A 20,259-nucleotide genomic window follows, 5' to 3' on the forward strand; every position below is an offset into this window, starting at 1 on the left:
GCTAAGGGCATCAAAGCTTTCACGGCAAAGCTTTTTTGCCAGCCACCGCCCTTGGCCGTGCAGAGCCTTCTCTCCTGCTTCTCAGTACCTTTGGAGCTGCAGGCACCACCTCCGCTAAAGGTAATTTGACATCCTTACCCCTGCTCGAGGGTCTGCTTCTTAAATATACCAGGATAATGGTAGCCCTTTGGCCCGCTGTGTTCACAGAGGACTCTCACAACGAGCCCACTACCTACCAAGGCTCTGGCTGTCTTTGTAGCATCACTGTTTCCATGGGGCCTTCCCTACCTCGCTCCTCTGGTTTCCCGGCTTTGTTCTGGGGTTGTGGCTTTTACGTTTGGCCCCATCAGAAGGCCTGCTCTTGCACCACCGTACCTAATAAACCAGTTTGGGCTGTGTCACTGAACTGTTCATTTCTTACTTCCCCAGTTATATCTGCTGAGAACTCAATCAAAGCAGGAAAGAACGTGCCCACCTGGGTCACTGGTAAAGCAAACAAATAAATAAACAGCACAATGCTGATCCCTGTGCTGTCTGTCTAATAATGATAAATCCACTTATAATTACATTGTGAAAGGCAGTTTTTACTCCACTAATTGTGTACTACGTTAATTTTGCATGATTCTTGTTCCTTAATCATAGTGTCATGTAGTGGCATGCCAAATACTTCACTGACATCCACGTACACTACATCAATATTGTTGTCTTTATCAAGCAAACTTGCAGCTTCATAAATAACATTTCAATTAGTTGACAAAATCTATTACATCAGCCCATATTGCTCAGCATTAGTTCTCATTTATTTCTTTATTAAGCAGGTCCGTGTCTGCATGTCCTGCTTTACCTCAATCAATGTCTGATTGACAGGCCTATAAATATGTGGATTTTTTTTCCCCTACCCTTTTTAATACCCACACACCTACATTATCTCAGACCTTTGGAACTTTCTGATGTTCACAGACTTACCGAAAACCAGCATTAAAGACCCTTAACTAGCTTTCTTTAAACTCCTGCCTGCAAGGTATTTGGAGCTGCTGAGGTAAAAAGGGTCCTGCTTCACTAGCTGCTTTTTTAACGGGTTTAAATAGGCACCATTGTTATCTAATTCACATGCAGCTAGAACAAGTGAGATCAAGAAGCCCAAAGTATTAAAAAAAATCATATGAAATATCATGGGAGATTTTTGACCTCTTCTTCCCCAAATCATGGCATTTTCAAAATGCAATTTGGAGTTCTAACTACTGTTGAGCATTTTGGGCTTCTATTCAAGTAGTCTCCTGAGCATCGAGGACTAAAAACACAAAAAATTAATCATCTTCTATAAGACTATTACAAAAACCTGGGCTGAAAGACTTGTGACAACATCTTAAGAACTGGTAGCGCTGTACCATAAAATTTTAACTTGTCTGGATTTGATTATGAATTGTTCTGGATTCTTGGGCTTGCACCACACTCATTAAACTTGTCTTATATGTGCATTTACATAAAGTCAGTGGCAATCACCAGTTTGCTAAATATCTGGGAATCAGTCATGCCCCTCCTGAAGATAAGCGCCCACTGATTTCAAAGACAACAAACAAAATTTCTCGTTTTATTTCCCAATCTCCAAAAGGAAAGAAAGCCTCTTAGACAAAAGGGAATTTAAACATCCAATGCAGAATATATTAAGTTTGCCAGATGCAGCTGAGGTCTGAAACGTAGGAGTTAAAGAAAAGCGAGTACAGGAAACCTGAGAGAGACTTGGCAGTTTTCATCCCATTTGTTCTTTTTAAGATCTCATGAGAGAATCTAATAAAATCCTATGTCACGCCAAACCCAGTTCAAAGCAAGCACATAGCGAATCAGTTTCTTCAATCGGTAAACCACAGAATACACAACCAAGAGATGCACAAGGCTCAGAAGAAGTTCTGGTCACTCCAAGGCCGCCTCAGGCCCCACTCGTGCAAGGCATCTACATTCAGAAGAAAACTTTGAAGTCAATGGCATTTAAGCATGTGATAAGCATTAAGCATGTGCTTGAACACATGCTCTTACGCCAGGAAGTAATGTGTTCAGAGTACGCATGATAGAGCCATTTGAAAGCCTGAGAAACATTTTTCTTCCCTATGGAAGGACTTCCTGCATAGGGAAGTGAAACGGTGGGCTAAATTCGCCTCTCACTGTCATCACGGCTAATCTTCCAGTGACTCCACAGTTGTCACGGGGAAAATTAATCCAGGTTTATGGAGAAGTAGCAGACAAATATAGCCCACTACATCTCTTTTGCTGTGTTTACAATAATAGACGAATAAATAAGTATTTGTGATCAGATGACCCCCTTGTAATCTGTTTGCTGGAGTATCATAAGATTTGTTTGCTGATTTGACGACTTAATTGTGGATTTACAGATTGCACATGATTAGACAGCGTATTTTGGATTTTTTTTCTGTTTTGATGTGAACAGGCAATTTTGACTTTTAAAGCAAAACCAGAACATCCTCAGTATTTTTTGATGTAGGTGAGCATCTTCCATTCACACATTCCTCGTGTAGCTCTGAACTACTTAAAAGAAGTGCTAAAAACCATAAAGGACCTTTCCATTTAGGAAAGAGGCTATGAACGGACGTCATTCCTACCTCTCGCCTACAAAAGTCTGTGGAACTTTATGGCATCTTCTATTCATTTTCTTGAATTTTGCACGAACGGCTGAAAGTGGGCCACAGATCATTCACTATGGGTCATCTCTTTCCCATGGTATTTCTCTGTGTTGATAGACTGCTTGAGGGGAGCTGCGCATTTACAGCAAGAACACAGTAAGGACTTTGACCCATTAATAATAAAGCAAGCACAGGGATAAAACACATCACATTTCATAGGACTTTTGCATTCTAACTTCAGAAGCAGCAAGCAAAACACAGGCAGAACCCAGGCAACTAAATCCAAAACCAGTGTCTCCCAGGCTGGTACTTTATACGTAGCCCTGGAGTGCTTCAAATCCATAGGAGCTGTGGGGATTTGTTGGAACCTCTGTCAGGCAGGGTCAGTTAGCTCAGTAGTTAGCTCAAACAGGAGCCTGAAAGAGGAATCAAAAAGCTGGTATTCCTGTTGTTCCCATACCTCCCTAGGGTTTCCAAAACTGCTAATGCCTCCCACCCAGCACAAAACACCCGTGGCGGGCACCTAAAAATTCAGCACTTCCAAATGCCCGAGTGCTTCTCATACAGTCAACAAAAACATAGGAACTTCATCCTTTCCTAATTTTTAAAGGCCACGACGAGACATTAACTGCCTTTTCCCGACCTAACTCTTATATAGGTCAGATGTGCACCAGCCCTGAACTAGAAGTTGTGTAATCACGTTAGGCCAGTGAAGAGCCTGAGCTAATAAACCCAGCCTTTCAAAGAGCTTATTGGTTTGGGCTCGGTGCCATGCTAAGGTTAACAAGGTAAAAACCTGTTTAACAAAAGAGACGTATATTTGACCGTCCACAGTCAGGTCAATCATTTAAGATTTAAACATTCCCTACAGAGGTATTTACCCAGTCGGTGCACGTTGCTTATAGTTGACGCTGTACGTTCTGATACTGCTTTAAATTATATATCCCAAATGAAATTACAGTAGAAGAGGCTTTCCTATTGCCTCATTGCAGTTGATAGCACGTGGGGTCAGCAGATATTCTAAATTCACAAGAGAAGTCTGTATCACCCATTACATCCAGGGAAAGAAGAGACAGGATCTGCAGTTCAAAATATGATTTCCCTTTCTTTCAGAGGTTAAACTTCCAGTATCTTCCCATATATTGATAACATATAAGTATATGTTTGCATGTCAGCATTGCATTTTATGCACTGCTTCATTCAAGCCAATATACACTCCAGATTTTATGGTGTATTTTGGCTCAAGTGTTACTGCTAGGATAGTGTTTACAGCAATATTCATTGTGTTCCGCATAGCCCTGCCCACCAATCAATCTTGTAATAAAGCAGAAAGGGAAATTGGTGGAAATGCAGCAGAGCTGTTGAATTCAAGTTAGTCCTACAAAATCAGCATGGAGACAAGTACAAATGCAATTGGGTCAAAGTAGCCACTCGCCTGTTGATTAAAGGAAAAAAAAGATACACATGCTGCATCAGTTTGCCTTAAAAAGTAATATGGGTTTCAAAGTGTTAATTTTTTCCACCCTATTTTCTCTCGGTTAGCGTTTGAAGATGACTGCTGCTCCATGCAGATTTATAATACGTATGTGTTTACTCACACATCTCTAAGCCAACAGGAAAGGCAGACCAGAATTCCAAATCTATCATTAAATCTACATGTTGGCACCTACAAAGAGCTGCAGGACTTCAATTTTTCTGGATAAGATTGAAGGGATAAATTGAAAGAATGAACAAACAAACAAGCCACTCTCATCCTTAAAATACACACACAAAATGAGAGACGCAGTCAGAACGGGGAAAAGAAGATGGCTTGTAAGGTTGTTCATTTCCAGATTTGTCTAACAAATAAGGAATAACTTTAAGAATAGTATAATCTGCAATTCTTTTTTGATTACGTATGGGTCTGCTGACAAACAGCGTGGTTCCAAAGACACAGCACTGGTTTGGCACTGAAGGGGCATGTGCTATTCCCAATTCAGCCACTGAAGTACGATGCAACTTCCAGCCTTTGCCCAGCGTGGATATCCAGACTCTGCTTCACAGATTTTATTCTCTCCCTTACTGTGAAGAAGCGCCTCACAGTATCAGGGTGTACCACACTGGAGTCCTAATTTTATAATTAGCACCTCTAGATGCTCCTGTAAAATAAATGGTGACGATGATATCGACAAATAATGACTTTTTTCACAGAATCACAGCATGGTCAAGGTTGGAAGGGATCTCTGGAGATCATCTAGTCCACCCCCCCCGCCAGAGCAGGGTCACCTACAGCAGGTTGCACCGGATGGCGTTCAGGCAGTTTTTGAATGGCTCCAGAGTGGGAGACTCCACAACCTCTCTGGGCAGCCTGTGCCAGTGCTCCACTACCCTCAAAGTAAAGAAGTCCCTCCTCATGTTAAGATGGAACTTCCTGTGGTCAAGTTTATGCCTGTTACCTCTTGTCCTATCACTGGGCACCACTGAAAAAAAGACTGCTCCCATCCACCTGGCATCCTCCCTTTAAGCATTTGTAAGTATTGATAAGATCCCCCCTCAGTCTTCTTTTCTCTAGACTAAAAAGACCCAAGTCCCTCAGCCTTTCCTCAAAAGAAAGATGTTCCAGTCCTCTAATCATCTTTGTAGCCCTTTGCTGGACCCTCTCCAGCAGATCCCTGTCTTTCTTGAACTGGGGAGCCCAGAACTGGACGCAGTACTCCACATGTGGCGTCACCAGGGCAGAGTAGAAGGGAGGATGACCTCCCTTGACCTACTGGCCACACTCTTCTTGATGCACCCCAGGATGCCATTCGCCTTCTTGGCCACCAGGGCAAAATGCTGGCTCATGGTCATCCTGTTGTCCACCAGGACTCCCAGGTCCCTTTCCACAGAGCTGCTCTCCAGGAGGTCAGCCCCCAACCTGTATTGATATATAGGGTTATTCCTCCCCAGATACAGTACCCTACACTTAACCTTGTTGAACTTCATTCGGTTTCTCTCTACCCAACTCTCCAGCCTGTCCAGGTCACGTTGAACGGCAGCACAGCCTTCTAGCGTGTCAGCCGCTTCTCCCAGTTTTGTGTCATCAGCAAACTTGCTGATGGTACACTCTATCCTTTCATCCAGGTCATTGATGAATATATTGAACAGGAATGTATTTATATATATCATATTATATCACAAAATAAATCGTATCATCATAAACATATTTTTATATATCACGGAAAATACATTTTCATTCTGCTTTAGTCTAGATCATAAAGATTTAATGTAAAAATCAAACTAGGATAAGATCAGTGTACCCAGGGGCCCCATACAATTCCCACTGAAGTCAGAAGGACTCGAATGGAAATTGAATGGGGCTCCAACTACTTCAACATAGGTGCTTATGCGCCACTGTGCTGGAGATCACAACAACACCTCGTGCGGCACTCACCCACACTAAATCCATTGGACTATGAATGCGAGCCAATCAACAGAGCTAAGAATACAGATAATGCAGGGAGGGGAAAGAAGCGTTCAATGTAAAAAAGAAACAACGGAGTTTCAAAGTAAAAAAGAAACCAAGTGTTCTTAGCACATTAAGAGCTATAATGAAATACCGCATCTTGAGTTTGTTGCTGTTTGAAGGAAGCTAGGAAACAAGCAAGAATTCATTATGAAGCTGCTCAAGACTAAAAAATGAATCATTGGGTTCTAAAAAAATCCAGTTGTCTAGAGAACAGCGTAGATGAAAATGAATGGAATCTCTTTAAATTACTCTCTGTATAAACTCTTTCACATTCATTCTTTCTGCCATTGATTAGTATCTTTCTGGGATATGGGTTTTTAAATAATTCCAATCCATAGTCACAGCTTCTGCAATCAAAACAGAAACGGCTCTTGATTCTGCATTTTTAGTCTTCATTTACAGGGAAAAATGTCTTCTGCAGTAAAAAACTTGAACACCTACTGTTCTTACCCATTTACTGGATATCCTCAAAAGTGCATGCTGAAGGCTCAGTAATCAAATGAGATTAAGATTCTCCCATTACTTTACAAGTAAGAGGACTTTTGTATGCTAGTCCTGCATAAAGCAGGATTAAATCACCTCTGGAAAGCCCTCAAGATCATTAAATTGCTAAGAAGCTGGGACCCCTCTGATCCTAGCATCCCTGACAGTAAAGCAGAAAACCCCAAATCCTAAATAATAAATTGAGAAGACTTCTCTGCACACCCAGGTAGCAACGCGCAAAAGGGAAACATGGCCGGCAAAACACAGCTTCTGGCTATACTGTTTTTGCTCTGCCCAGTTTCCTGAGAAAAGGAGGCCTGTGTGACCACACTGCGTGTTTGTGTACCTCTGTCCCTTGCGCCACCCCCTTTCCAGCAATTTCTGAAGCATCAACCAGTTATAATTCCACTTGACCAGAGCTCCACTGAGGGAGAAGCAGTACTGAGAGCTGACCTGCTATCAGTCATGGGGGAAACCACCACAGAGCAAGAAACTCGCTGTGTTCCAAGAACTGGAAAAACATGATGTCCTCTACTACTTCGCAATTTCAGTTAATTCCCGATTAGAGGCATACCTTATCAGACCAAAGAAATCCAATCCAGACCAGAAATCCAACGAGATACAACTCTGTTGAAAAGCCAGTTTCCTCGTCTCACAGCTTGTGGAGCGACACACAAAAACACTAAGGGAACCCCTGGGAATAATACGGAGGGGCTCTGGTAAGAAGCTGTAAGTGGTGAGAGGCAGAGATACCTGCTGCTAAGGACAGTCCTCAGCAACTCAGGCTCAAGGATCAGCCCTCAGAGGTGCCTTGAAATAGAAGTCCATCCACCCTTTCCCTTTTTGAAGTCTTTTCAACCAAAGCCTCCTAATCCACCATGGCCAGAAGGTGGGGCTCACCCAGCTTGTGCCCCCAGCAGTCCTCCAGGGCTCCCAGCCCGGGGCTCCCTGGCTGCGACAAACCTCCCCAAGACACCACAACAGTCACACAAACCTGAACCTTGCCCAAAAGCCTGACAGCTCTGAAAAACACAACATAGATCGACGCAACATAGAGTACGCAGCAATGCCAAAGCATTGCACTAGCCCGCATCCTACTGGCACTGCGACAACAACAAGAAACGGGGCAAATTAACATGGGAATGGCTGTTCCTAAGGGCTCCCAGCATCTGAGATATCTCAGGTACCTCACTACAGACATACCCAGCGCATCTGACACCTACAGCATCCAGCACAGCACCATTCTGCTGATTTAGGCAGAGATATAGCCAGCTGGGAGGGTCCCCAAAAATTAGCAGTTTGTTAACCAAGACAGTTTGAAGAAGCGCAAGAAAGGAAAATTTTCATGAAAAGAGAAAACACACAAAATTGCCTAAGATCTCAGACTTCTCATAGAAAACCATCCCACTCATGATTGTTGAAGTGGATTTTACAAGAGTTACTGTGATGACATCCAAAATTTATTACAGCTTTTACAACAAGACCGTGTCTAGTAAAGAGTGATGTAGTGACAACATTTACTTGGCTGGATTTAGCTTCTTAGGGCACATAAATATACTTTTGTACTTTAAGAACAGCCGTGGCTGCCTACTAAATCTTGAATAATACAAGGCAGCTTTGTAGACCTTTAAACACATGCACCAACTTGGTTCTGTCTCCTTCAAAAATCTGCTTCCTTATATCTGCCCAGTCAGTCCCCAAGGTCCTGTTCTGCTCATCATTTGTCAACCTCAGCTTTTAAAGTGCAACTGTTTGGAAATCATGTTTTTGAATTCCTGTGCTCTTTCAGTATGGAATTCATTACTTTTAGAAAGCCGCAAAGTTTGTTTTCCCACCTCCCCCGGTTATAAAACAAACTGGAAGTCTTATCTGTTTTCCTTGGTACATACATGATGAATTTTGCATGACTTTTTTAATTTGAAAACTTATTTATTGACCATATGGGTGAAAACCCCTATAATAAATATAAATCAAATTTTAGATTTCTGTTAAGCACTGAATAAGGAATGTCTTTGGTCTAACAGTTTAAAAAGACAATTTAAAAGGACATTAGAATAGAATAGGAATAGCTGGACAGAACTTTTGAAAACAAGTAGCGATATTTTAGGTTGTGGTTTTTTGGGAGACAGATTTGAAGCGTCTTAAAATGTCCTGATTTCCAGAAAACAGTCTAATATTGGAAAATTACGTTCCTTGCAGGTGCTTCACATGCTCATGTTGTTGACCACTTTATAGGTAAAAATAATACTTTACCTACACATTGCACTCTCTAATATACTGCTTACCAAAACTACAGGAGGACTAGGTGATACTTTGCCAAATAATGCGACCGTATTTGAAAAAAAACTGAATCCAGCCAGGAGCAGCCATAAAATTGTGTAAGAGCCCAGACCTGCTGTCTGTGTCTTATGGAGAAATCTGGCTTAGCTCCTGGTGGCTGCCACAGCCAGAGGAGCCCAACAGCATCCCATCCTGATGCTGACCTTGCCCTTCCCCTGCCACGAGGCTCCAAGAGCTTACTCAGGGGGCTTGGGCAGAAATGAGGGTAACTCTTAAGGACAACCTTCCAGAGCCACCCAAACTAGCCCTGGCCCTTCCAACCCCCAGAGAAGCCTGACCCACCCACCCCGCCACGCAAGTAGCTCCCAAAAGTCATGTTCCCTGCCCCATGGCAGGGCACTACCCAGACCCATCACTTAATACTTCCAAGAAGGATCAGTCATAAACCCCAGGACCTGTGTTAAACGAGCAAACCCATAAATGCCTGCACCTAAGAAATAAATAAAAAAAAAAACAAACCCAAACAACTTAAATGCAAGTTTGCCTGTGTTTTACAGTATCCCCCGTATGCCACAAAGGATTTGGACTATTTCCATGTTCGTTTCTGCTGCCGCTGTTCTTATCAAAACACACTGTTCTTTCCCTGTGACATTTCTTCATATCTTTGAAAGAATGCTCTCTCTTACCACAAAATATTTGGCTTGAATCCTCCAGCGAGGAGGAGCCAAGGGTTTGGCTCATATTTTAAAAACAAAAGTAGTATTACTCTAAACATAAAACAAATGAGTGCAACTGTAACAGTAGATGGAGATAGAGCTCCTAGCACAACCTATGAATAATTCCAAGTTATATTAGAAGTAACACAGCTTTCTGAATTTCCCTAGAAAACAGCATGTCGTTATTAGGTTCCAGCTTGACTACAATGCAAAACGTCACTTTTTTCAGAGAAGAAGCTAAACAAAAGACAATATGTAGTGCAACAACCGAACCGAAAAGCATATCCACTTACAATCTGAAATTGTGAAAGACAATGGGTGTACACATAAGCACAGAGATATTAAAAGATGGCTCTTACCTCCATCCCCAGATCCTGAGCCGGCATCTGAGAAAAGAACAGAAAGAAATTTATATTCACACATGTCCTGTAAGCATGCAAAGCAAGACTGTTCAGTTAAGTGTATTACAGTGTACCTTATGTTTGATGTCATCCCTGGGTAAATTAGAGAGATCTAATCTGAACATAGTTCACTCAAGCCATCTTAGTCTCAACTCTTGTTCTTTAAAGTCTCTGTATCAGACTAAAATAACGTCAGCCCTGGAGTGCTTCAACATCTTCATAAGCCTCTGCCTCGTTTTGTTGTACTGAGACTGCTAAAGCTTTGTTCCTAACAGTTGTGCAAAATTACTTCACTTGGCCACCATTACTAAGCCCTCCCCAGCAATGATAATTTTTTTTAATCCATTTGTTTGAGGCCAGACCAATTGGAAATTCATGTCATTATCTTTACAAAACAGTGATATCTCATCAGATCATAACTAGTTGGAATAAACCATTGAAATTATTATTATTCAAAATACTTTAGATAAACAATTTAAATGCTATTTTTCTCAAGGTTGTTGCTGAGTTTCAAAATTGAGTCCACTATTTTTCTTCTGCTCAATGTTTTGTTGGGTGGAATGACAAGAATCACAAATTTAGAAAGTGAAACATCACAACATTGCCAAGCCCAGAGCTTCATTACGAAACTTTCTAAGCAAGGCAAAGTGCAGAAATGCACACACATTTTGGGTTACCAAAAATAATCCATAAGAGGAGTTTGTTTTGCAGGGAAAGGAGGGAGAGAGTTTGTCATCCCATCCTCCCCCTTACTGGAGGGGTTATCCATTTATCAAAGCATCAAGATTAGTAGGAGGAGTTTGGAAAGGCTGCTTTGGGATTCAATTACTCTATAAACTGTTAGATCTAGTTTAGTGACAGCAGGCTCTGGGAGATCTGAACTGGCTTGTACATGCCATCACTGCTCAAAGTTAAAAAAAAAGGAAAACCTTTATTTAAATAAACCTGTCACCAAAATGGCTTGAAACAGTAGATTTACACGGCAAGACTGCATGGGACAGATGCAAAAGAGGGCTGGAAAAGAAAACAGAAAACAATAGCGTGTTCCCCAAAAACCATCTCCTGCATTTTCCTCATCCCATCTTCTGTCGCAATGGTCTTTCCCAAATGAGCTACTGAGAAAAGGAAGGCGTCTTCATTACAATGCCCTCATGGCACTCAGAAGCACTGCTTCTTCAGTCTCCCCAGCAAAAAGAAATGAATCCCTGCTATCACCTGCCTCCTGCAGTGAACTACCACATTCTCTGGCTGTTTGGAAGAAAAGGACCTCATCTCATGTCTTTCCTCCTGCCCCTACCCTTCAATGCCCAGACCTGTGCTGGTCACAGCCAGGAGGGATGCCCACTGCCAGAATACTCCCAGCAACCCAGGTCTCTGATGGTCCTGTGCACCCTCTCTCCGCCCCATCCCGCAGGGAGAAGCTGAGGTACACGGCTGCTCCCTTCTCCACTGAGCCTTCTCCTTGGGAGAAGGAATCAGAGGCCAAATGATCGAGAAGTCAGGAAAGCCCTTTTGGTTTTTTTTCTTCTTCTCCATTTCCGAAATCCACAATGTGTTTCAGAGAGAATGCTTCCAACATAGCCATTGCCAGTAGGCAAGCAAGTTCAGGAAAAGATGTAGCAATGCACTAAAGTTATCCCTTTAATCAAAAAGTTTGAACCAAAAAAGACCAGTTGTTGTGCTGAGAGAATTTATTAAGTTGAACAAATCCTACGCCGCAATAGACTTTGTCAGCCTGAGCTCTGTTTAATACCAATTTATAGACAAAAAAATTGCAGTGTATGTTTTTTTTCCTCTTGAAAATTGTCAGGGAACAGCTTCAGAGAAGAACAACATTTCCAGGGAAAGAAGTTTATTTTCTCTCAGGTGTACGAAACACAAAATTACGGCACTACAAAAAGTTTCTCTAATGCACTTTTTATTGACTTCTCCATCCTCAGCAAAGAAAAGATTCTGCTTTAAGTTTAAAGAACTCTCTCAAGAACAAAGACTAACTCCTCCTGCTCTTTTCAAGTTAACTTCACTGCCCACCTCTAACAGATACCGAGCACAAAAGAAAAACATCAAGAACTTCTGCACGTAAGCAACTCGGTTTTCCTGACTGATTTTGCTCATTCACCTTTCTGGCTGTTTCACAAAAGCAGAGATACAAACAGCACACGATGCTCAGAGTTAAGCAAAGACGTCCCAAATGCCAGTCAGTTTTCACATATGGTCTTTAATGAATTCTTCCAACAAGTCCAGAAAAAAACCCAACCTGTTGCACAGATTTGTTCGTTACGTGTGTTTTGGGCCAAATCTGCAGCTGGTATAAATCCGCAGGGCTCATTACAACCAGTGGTCTGTTGAATCATACCAGCTAGGAATCTGGCCCTACGTGCATAAGAAAAAACCTAAGAAACTGGATTGCAGGCAATAATGCTCCAGTTCTAGCTCTCCAGATTATGGAGAGGTTTGTGGTAATCCAGATGCCCATTTATCAGACATCTGCTCCTTTAATCTGCTTCCAGTTACTTGTCGTAACAGCTCAGAAGCGTACGCATCACACAGGATGATCAGGAGCACAAGATATGTATTAAAAAAAAGAAAATCAACTTCTGTGTTGCACTCTTCAAAACAGCGTCAAGGGTATACTGTATCATAGACTGTGAGCCTATACTAAGTTATTTACTTAAAAGGGAATGCCTCAGACTGCAAAGAATTGACCCATAAGGAATTCAAAGCAGGGATTCAAATGGCTTTTGGCATCCGCGGGTTATTTTATTCAGGGGCATGGCAAGGTCTGCAGGCAGCCTGGAGTGTGTTATACATACCAGTTGCACATGATCCTTCGGACACCAGAAGTATTTCGCTCTGTTGCTTGCAGGCAGCCTGTTTCAAGTAGCATTCGTTCTGGTAGGTGTCGCCGTTGGAGCCGCACACGGGCACGTAGTCATTGTTACACTGATGGCAATGGACAGAGAGCAGCGGCGTTAGTCACACAAGTGGAGTGGCACAGCATCCATCTGGGTGTGTGTCCCGTCCCCCGTCCCCCCCCTTCCAGTATTAAAACCCTGGGGAAACACCAGAGAGGGAGACGCTGCCCCTCCTCTTCACATGTCCAGCTACCAGGGGAGAGGGAGGGGACATTTTTAAAAAGGCAAAAGGCAGAAGAGCATAAACCAGATGTGAGCGGGTTAGGGAAAAGATTATCTGAATGGGGAAAGTGTTCAATAGCTGCCCCCAGAGGCGCCTCTCCCTGCAAGAATGAGGAGGGGGGGGCATTCCCCAGGAAGGAATACGGTCAAGGCAAACATCTCCTCGCATCTGCAATAGCGGCTCGTGTGTTTCCATTGGACGGCCACAGACAAATTGTAACGAACAGGCTCACTTCTCCCCTCCTCCTGCACATACACACCCTTACTGCTACAGAGAAAGTCCCTTGCACACACAGAAGCGTGTGTGTGTGTGTGTGTGTGTGTGTATAACTATTTAAGTACTTAGCCGCAATTAGAACTGGTCAGACCAAGGGAAATTATTTCTGATAGACCTACGATCAAAACTCATCCCTCTTTCTGCAGAGACATTTCTGTTCCCGGAGAGCCGCGGCCGGGATGCTCTGCAAAGGTCCAAGCTCTCCCCTCAGCAAGCAGGAGCAGGAGCAGCGCCACCCGCTCAGCCACTGCACTCAAGAGCGCAGGAGTCACTCACACCACGCACCCCACCAGCGGCTCAAACTCCTGCTCAGCTCTGCAAACTACCTGCTTTGTTCCCTTCACTGCTGAAAGACGGCTTTGCCCTCTCTTGTTCGTTTTAATAAAAATTATTCCATTTTATATTGAAAATTGGGCAACCTACCGGGTGCAGTTATCATAAGATAATCACGCTCCGAGGCTTAGAAATACTTGGATGTACCCTGTACGTGGTAATTATATCAGGGATATGATTATCTCATGATTACTGTACTCCTGGTATGCCTCATTGTTTAATTATAACAAATGGAATGATCACAATTATTATTTACGAATGCTCACCTCTGCTTAAATCCAAGTAAAAATTAAAAAGAAATCATACTTCCTATTTAGCTGTATTATGCCACAAAGTGTCTGAGGTGTGTTCGTCAGGCACAACGTAAAATGCAGAACTGAAATTCTAGGGATATAAACACCAAATACGCTTCAAAGTAAATGACTACAGAAGTGATTAACACAAACAATTGCATAGATTGCATTAATTGCAGGCCTCCCTACACAGCAGCTGCCAAGAAATTATTCATAGTTGGTCAGAGTGACATTTTGATTGGGCCAAATCAAATGACATTTTCCTTATGCATTGTATTTTCTTAAATCTTCCCGAGCTGCTGCCCACCCCCAGCACTCTCTTCCCTTGGAACAAGAAAAAATACCAGCAGCCACAACAGTAGAAATCCTCTCCTTCTGCTCCTAACGAAGGGCTCCTCCATGCAAAGATTGATTAAATAGTGTTTCTATGCTATTTTCACCATTATGTTCCAAATCTGAGCAGTGTTTCGAGCAGAAAATGCCAACTTCATCCAGAAGCTCAACAGCAATTGCTGGAGGCTGTTCTGGAATACTTAACCAGGACAATGAACACAATCATGCAAATTTTCTAAAGCATGAAGGATCAAATCACGCTTGCTTTCGACATGCTATCTGCTTGTCACCCACTGGACTTTCTGCCAGAGCAATCTGTGCAGAATTTGGCCCAAAGTATCTCAACAGGCTCCATTACATGTAGAAACAATGTTGGATACTGTTCCCAAGAAACACAGTGGCAAACTCTCCGCTGGTTTCGCCCAGAGCAAGAGGCAATCTTTGGGAACGTGGAAGGCCAGTTGGCCCGGCATTAACAGCACACAACATCAAGAGTGAACTCCTGATCCACAGAAACAAGTGACGGAGCTGCTATGAGCTAGGCTGAAGTTTCTCCCAAAGCCTGGCAATTTTAAAATGCATTTGAAAGACACCGGGGCTCCAGGAAGGATTAACTCTCGTGGAAGAAGTCTGCCCATCTCTCCTCTGGCTCCTGCCATGCTCGAGCATGGCTTCAGTCAAGGGGGGTGGAGGGTACTCCATGATGAGCGCCGGTGACGCAGTCTTTTCTTTCTCAAACTGTGCTGGACCCAGATGCACTTCTTCATCTGCTGCCCATTCTTCCCACCACTGCCTTCAGACAGACGGTATTTGGATGGAAAAGGCAGGAGGAACCTAGTCGCTGCCGCTGAGCCACAGGGAACAAAAGAAGTGAGAGCTTCCAGATGAAGAGCTTCCTTTGAGCTGGGGTGGCTCCAAAAGCCACCAGGAAACCATAGTGGAAGTCACCCAGGAAAGAAAACAAGATGACTGATGAGAAGGTTGTGACTTTAGTTACCAGGTTCCTCGTAACCTGCTAGAGCTAGACTCTTGCACTTGACCACGCTGAATCCAGTACTCACAGATCCTCACTGTCTTAACATACTTCCTACTAGTACTGGAGGGTATTAGACCTTGATGGTCAGTTTCCTCAGTCTACTGGCACATTTCTGGCATTGGTTTAGGGGTCAATAGACCCAGCCCTAGATGCGAGAATGACTCTCCCTCCCTAAAATAAGGCCTGAACAAGCACTTGGGGAAATCCATGTCAAAACTCCCACTAAACCCAGCAGCATAGTCCGTTCTGTCCACTTCTTACACACGCAGGTTTGTAAAATATGGCTGTGGAGAAGGGAAATGGACGTATCCAATTCAACCAGTATCAGTCAAAGGCTGCGTTCCTCAGCCCTAGCAGCACTGAGTGCCCACTATCACAGCCAGAGACAAACCAGCTTTGCAAGTGCTGGGGTCAGCGCTAGGCACTGAAAGAATAAGGTGTATTTGCTAAATAAAATGATAACTTGTGTAACCTCTCATCCTGCTAACGCTGTCAGAAGTTTGACCTCCTCCTCCTCTCATGGATTAACTACTCCCAAAACGCCACCTACACCTTGAACCAAAGTAGCATGAAAATATATTCCAGAAATACAATCTAAAGTTGCAAGTTGGCCAGGTGATGTTCCAGCTCCACAAACACTCGAGCATGGATTCAACACATATGAAAACAGGACTCCTTCCTCACATAAAAAACAGTGAATGTCCACAGTCTTGATGACTAAAGAGAAAAGACACGCTACAGTGACAGAAACACTCTGGTATATTTTTGGATATGTTCATGAAATCTAAGAGGGAAGAGACCCCTGGCTGCCGGACCTATGGCCGGACCCCAGCAAGCCATGTCTCCAACCACACGACTCCTGGCACAGCTCTGCACCTTCTGGTGAACCCATTGAGTTTGCTTTGTGTAGGGAGGGAAGGGGTGGTGGCTTCCTCTATGCTCAGCCCCACTGCTGGAGCCAGCACTGACCCAGTGCCTTCCCTCCCTGCCGGCACCAAGGTCTGGGCTTGCCCTTACGGGTCTGTATTTACTGATCGGAGTGGGACATGGTGTTTTCCAATGCAATACATGTCTCTTTGTGAGGAGTCAGTGAATGGGCTATTGTTTTGCAGTAGAGTACAACGAGAGCCAACCAATATGAATCCCTTTCTTAGCACACGCCTGCCAGCTCTCCAGGGATGGAAGCCTACCTCAGGTGTTCCAGAGCAGCCTGATCACATCCACCCTTTCAAATAACAATAAATTAATTTTAACTCCACTTGGACAGACACGATGCATCTGTGATTCTGGTTTGAAAAAAAAACCCCAAATTGCAGCAGCCCTCCTTCCCACTTCTGCCTCCCTCAGCCCCTCAATACACAGGCTGCCCAGCTCAGGACTTTTCAACAGCATGGCAGCAAAATTAGCTTTCCGTCCTTGTCTATTCTCTCAAGCTGCAGTTAAAGCCCCTGGCAAATTCTGGAGAAAACATAAAAAGTAATTATAGTGATGAGGAGTCTGCTATTGATTTGCTCACTATCACCCCAGAGAGCTGTCACTGAAACAGGGAACCTGAATTCTGATGGAGGACCCCCTTACTCACGGCATAAATTACCTGGCCGGCTCTGTCTTACTTGGCCAGTCTCAGATGCCACACTAGAAATCAATTTCCTACTCTGGTGGCACATCTTTTTTGGCTTGTCGCATTGTCCACTGACGTTACAAGAGAAGCTAACATCCCCCCAGCTCTGCCTGTATCAAAGCCGACACGTTTGACGACAGAAGCCCCCGGCACCGCACCACCCTGCGCAGCGCCAGCACAGGATTAGCCACAGGTAATTTGCCCTCCAAGGTCACAGTCAGCCCTGCGGCTCCACTGAGGGCTTAAATCATAGACAAAGAGCTCTGAGTGTTTACAGGACCTGATCCAGAGGCCACCAAAACTAAAGATTGCTAGTAAACGGGTTGAAATCAGTAGTAATCAGGTGCGTAACTGCCCAACTCCTTCTTTTGATCTCATTTACATATTCATACACCAATCACCTGATTTCCTTAAATCTGTCTCAACTGCCCCCTAGAGAATCACTCAACTCAGCATATAGATAGTGTTCACCTCTCAAAGCAGAGACAACACAGCCCAGAGAGGTTTACTTAGCTTCATTTACCCTGAATCACTGGGGACCAGCATCCCGTCTTGGGAAAACAGCGCTCCCAGTGCCTTCTTCCCTGCAGATAGCAGCATCTGAGTTTGCTCCTTCTAGGCTACGAGTCCACTGTTTTATGCCAAATGGCAACACTAAACTGGGACCAAAGACAAGACCCAAGCGCTCTCTGTGGCTGCTCTAAGTCCCCATTGCTCATGGCACAACATCTGTCCTAGCTTGCCACCAAGCAATGGGACAAGTCACAGATGTTTCACTGTGTTACAGGTTTTTCTTAGAAAGAGAAAACAGACCAACCCTTAAATCGCTGCATGTGCTGAGCCAAGGCAAATGCACAAAACAGCCTTCTCGCATGGACTTTTGATTGCATGCAAACTAGAAATGGAATAAAAAACCCCTACGGTCAATATGAATTCTCTCCCAACATGGGAAACACAAGCACTTCAGCAAACAACTGTCTTGTTCTTATTACAGAAAATTCCTTCTTTGTTTTAAATGAAGGAATTTATCACTTGGGTTTTTTCTCCAAAGACACATTTGGCTCTACAAATATAAACGATACTTGTCATGCTTCAAAGCGAATAGTCTATCAAAGCTCAATAATAAATTAATCATTACAGATGTGCACGATCTTGAACTGTGCACTATTTGGCCTGCTCTACTGTAAACACTCACATCCGCGTTACAAGTTCCACAACTTCACAGATCCACATTAAAATGCAAGAAACCACAAGGGCATAAATGTATATAGAAAACGTGCTGGTACATGCTTAAAACTCCTTTAATTTGTTCAGTTTTTATTCAGGTCATTATGTAAAGCACAGCTGTTTTGCGAGTTGGCTAAAACATATTAAATGGAATCCTTCATAATGAAATCGTCTGACTTTAAGAATGCCTGAGGTTTAGATGTAGCTGCAAGAGGGAGAGAGAAGAAATAGAAGGAAAACCCCCTACTACTGAGTGACAGCCCCCCTAAAACTATATAAAACCTAAAGGAAGTTCATGATTTTGGAACAGAGGGATTGCTCTTTAATCTGATCAGCTGGGCAGATAAACAGGCAGAAGCATTGTCACTATGCAGCCCTTCCTGAAAATATCGCATAAGCACATTACAGATCCATTTCTTTAACTAGATCAGAACTCCGAATACAATAAGCCATGATCTGTATCAGAAATGAATTTAGAAAGGACTCTAAATCCTTGTTAAAAGGGCAGAGACGCAAAATCAGAAATGCACAACCTGAAACTGCAGACCCGAAGGGACATTTAAAGCCACAGCATCTGCATTTTCCCAGAGAAACTTATGTCCTCTTGACACCAGTTGGTTCTCCTGCCAGCTTTTATACACGCTACCAGGTTTTCCCTGTAACTTCTCTGCACGTAGAGAAATAAATTGCCGAGTGATAGGTTATAAAGGAAGATCCTTGATTTGTATTCTCATTAGCGAATTAGAGAACGAAATATCAATCTTCTTACCTTGAACTGACAGACACAAGTCACACTGTCTCCAATCCTTAAACATTCCCCATCAAATTTACAGGTATTGGTGTCGCAGAGAAAGAGATCATTTTCTCTGTCATCGTAACCTCAAATATAAAGAGGGAAAAAAAAAAAAAAAAAAAAGGAGATGTCAGCTTTGGTCTAGCAGGAGGAACAATACGGGATGATTGCATTTTAATGCACGCAGCACAATAACCTTGTTGATGAAATGATACAGTCCAGATTTTCTTTTGTCCTTCCCTGTCCTCAGTCTTCCACTTTTTCTCATTTCTCTCTCAGTCTTCCTATTAGTCGTTATTCCCCACAACCTCACACACTTTTTTTTCCCCTATTTCACAGACTCTGTTTCCTCAAAAGTCACCTGGTAATTATGCTATTTCATGGCTCTGGGTTGGAAGTACCATCAACTTATCCCCATCCGAACACAAATCTGTTGGACAAAAGTCCAAATTGGAATTTCTCCAGCCCATGATGCAACAAAGCCCCCAATAATAAAGACAAACAGGCTGTGTGTTTTCTGTGATGGTCTGTCTGATCCCAATGAAGATTGATCGCCTCTAAGTTAACAGAAGCACCAGGTCCCCCACAAGCCGCTGAGTGAACCTAGCTCTTTGCCTTCATTTTCTCCAGGAACCAACAGATCTGACTGAAGATTCAGTTCACGAATACAAGCATGAATTTCAGATTTTGCTAGCTGACTTCCCACTCCAACAGCGTGCAGCAAGGTATTAAACAAAACAGCTATATCAGACTCCAAACCTGTTAAGATCCAAATCCATCTCTTTTTAAAAAAAAAAAACCACAAAACATCCCAGTGCTCTTAAGCATATCACTGCATATTTAAAATTAAGATCTTACAGTGGAAATTCACCCCGATCTAACATATTATGTGTGATGCTCACGTTACCCCAAATAACACTCTCCCAGAGAAGGCTATTACAGTCTAATTTCAGAAAGACTTTATGTATCGGAGAAGGGCCGGCTGCTGACCTACATAAAAAACTCATTACAAAGGTCAGCCCGACTTTAAGGGACAGTCACCCGGTGTCGCGGTGTCCGTACCCCGATTTGCTCTCAATGCGGTGCGCAGGGAAACAGCCGCCCGCAGGATGCGCACGCCCGGCGCGGCTCCCCGCTCCCCTCTCCCGCCGACACACGCCGAGTTGCCCCGTTTAAGTGCAGAGTTGCGCTCCGGCGGGGCCGGCG

The 20,259-nt window shown here is 43.4% G+C and overlaps 1 protein-coding gene across 1 annotated transcript in view; it reads right to left on the minus strand.

Moving 5' to 3' along the window:
- TMEFF2 (transmembrane protein with EGF-like and two follistatin-like domains 2) overlaps positions 1 to 20,259 on the minus strand; it is a 146,290-nt gene that overhangs the window by 114,541 nt on the left and 11,490 nt on the right. The window contains exons 4-6 of the mRNA XM_009890223.1: positions 19,030 to 19,139; positions 12,817 to 12,946; positions 9,962 to 9,988 (exon numbers count right to left, since the gene is read on the minus strand). Coding sequence (XP_009888525.1) covers positions 9,962 to 9,988; positions 12,817 to 12,946; positions 19,030 to 19,139 — 267 coding nt within the window. The remainder of the gene's footprint in view (positions 1 to 9,961; positions 9,989 to 12,816; positions 12,947 to 19,029; positions 19,140 to 20,259) is intronic.

This window comes from Charadrius vociferus, unplaced genomic scaffold (assembly GCF_000708025.1).
Source record: "Charadrius vociferus isolate BGI_N301 unplaced genomic scaffold, ASM70802v2 scaffold147, whole genome shotgun sequence".
NCBI classification, from domain to species: Eukaryota; Metazoa; Chordata; class Aves; order Charadriiformes; family Charadriidae; genus Charadrius; species Charadrius vociferus.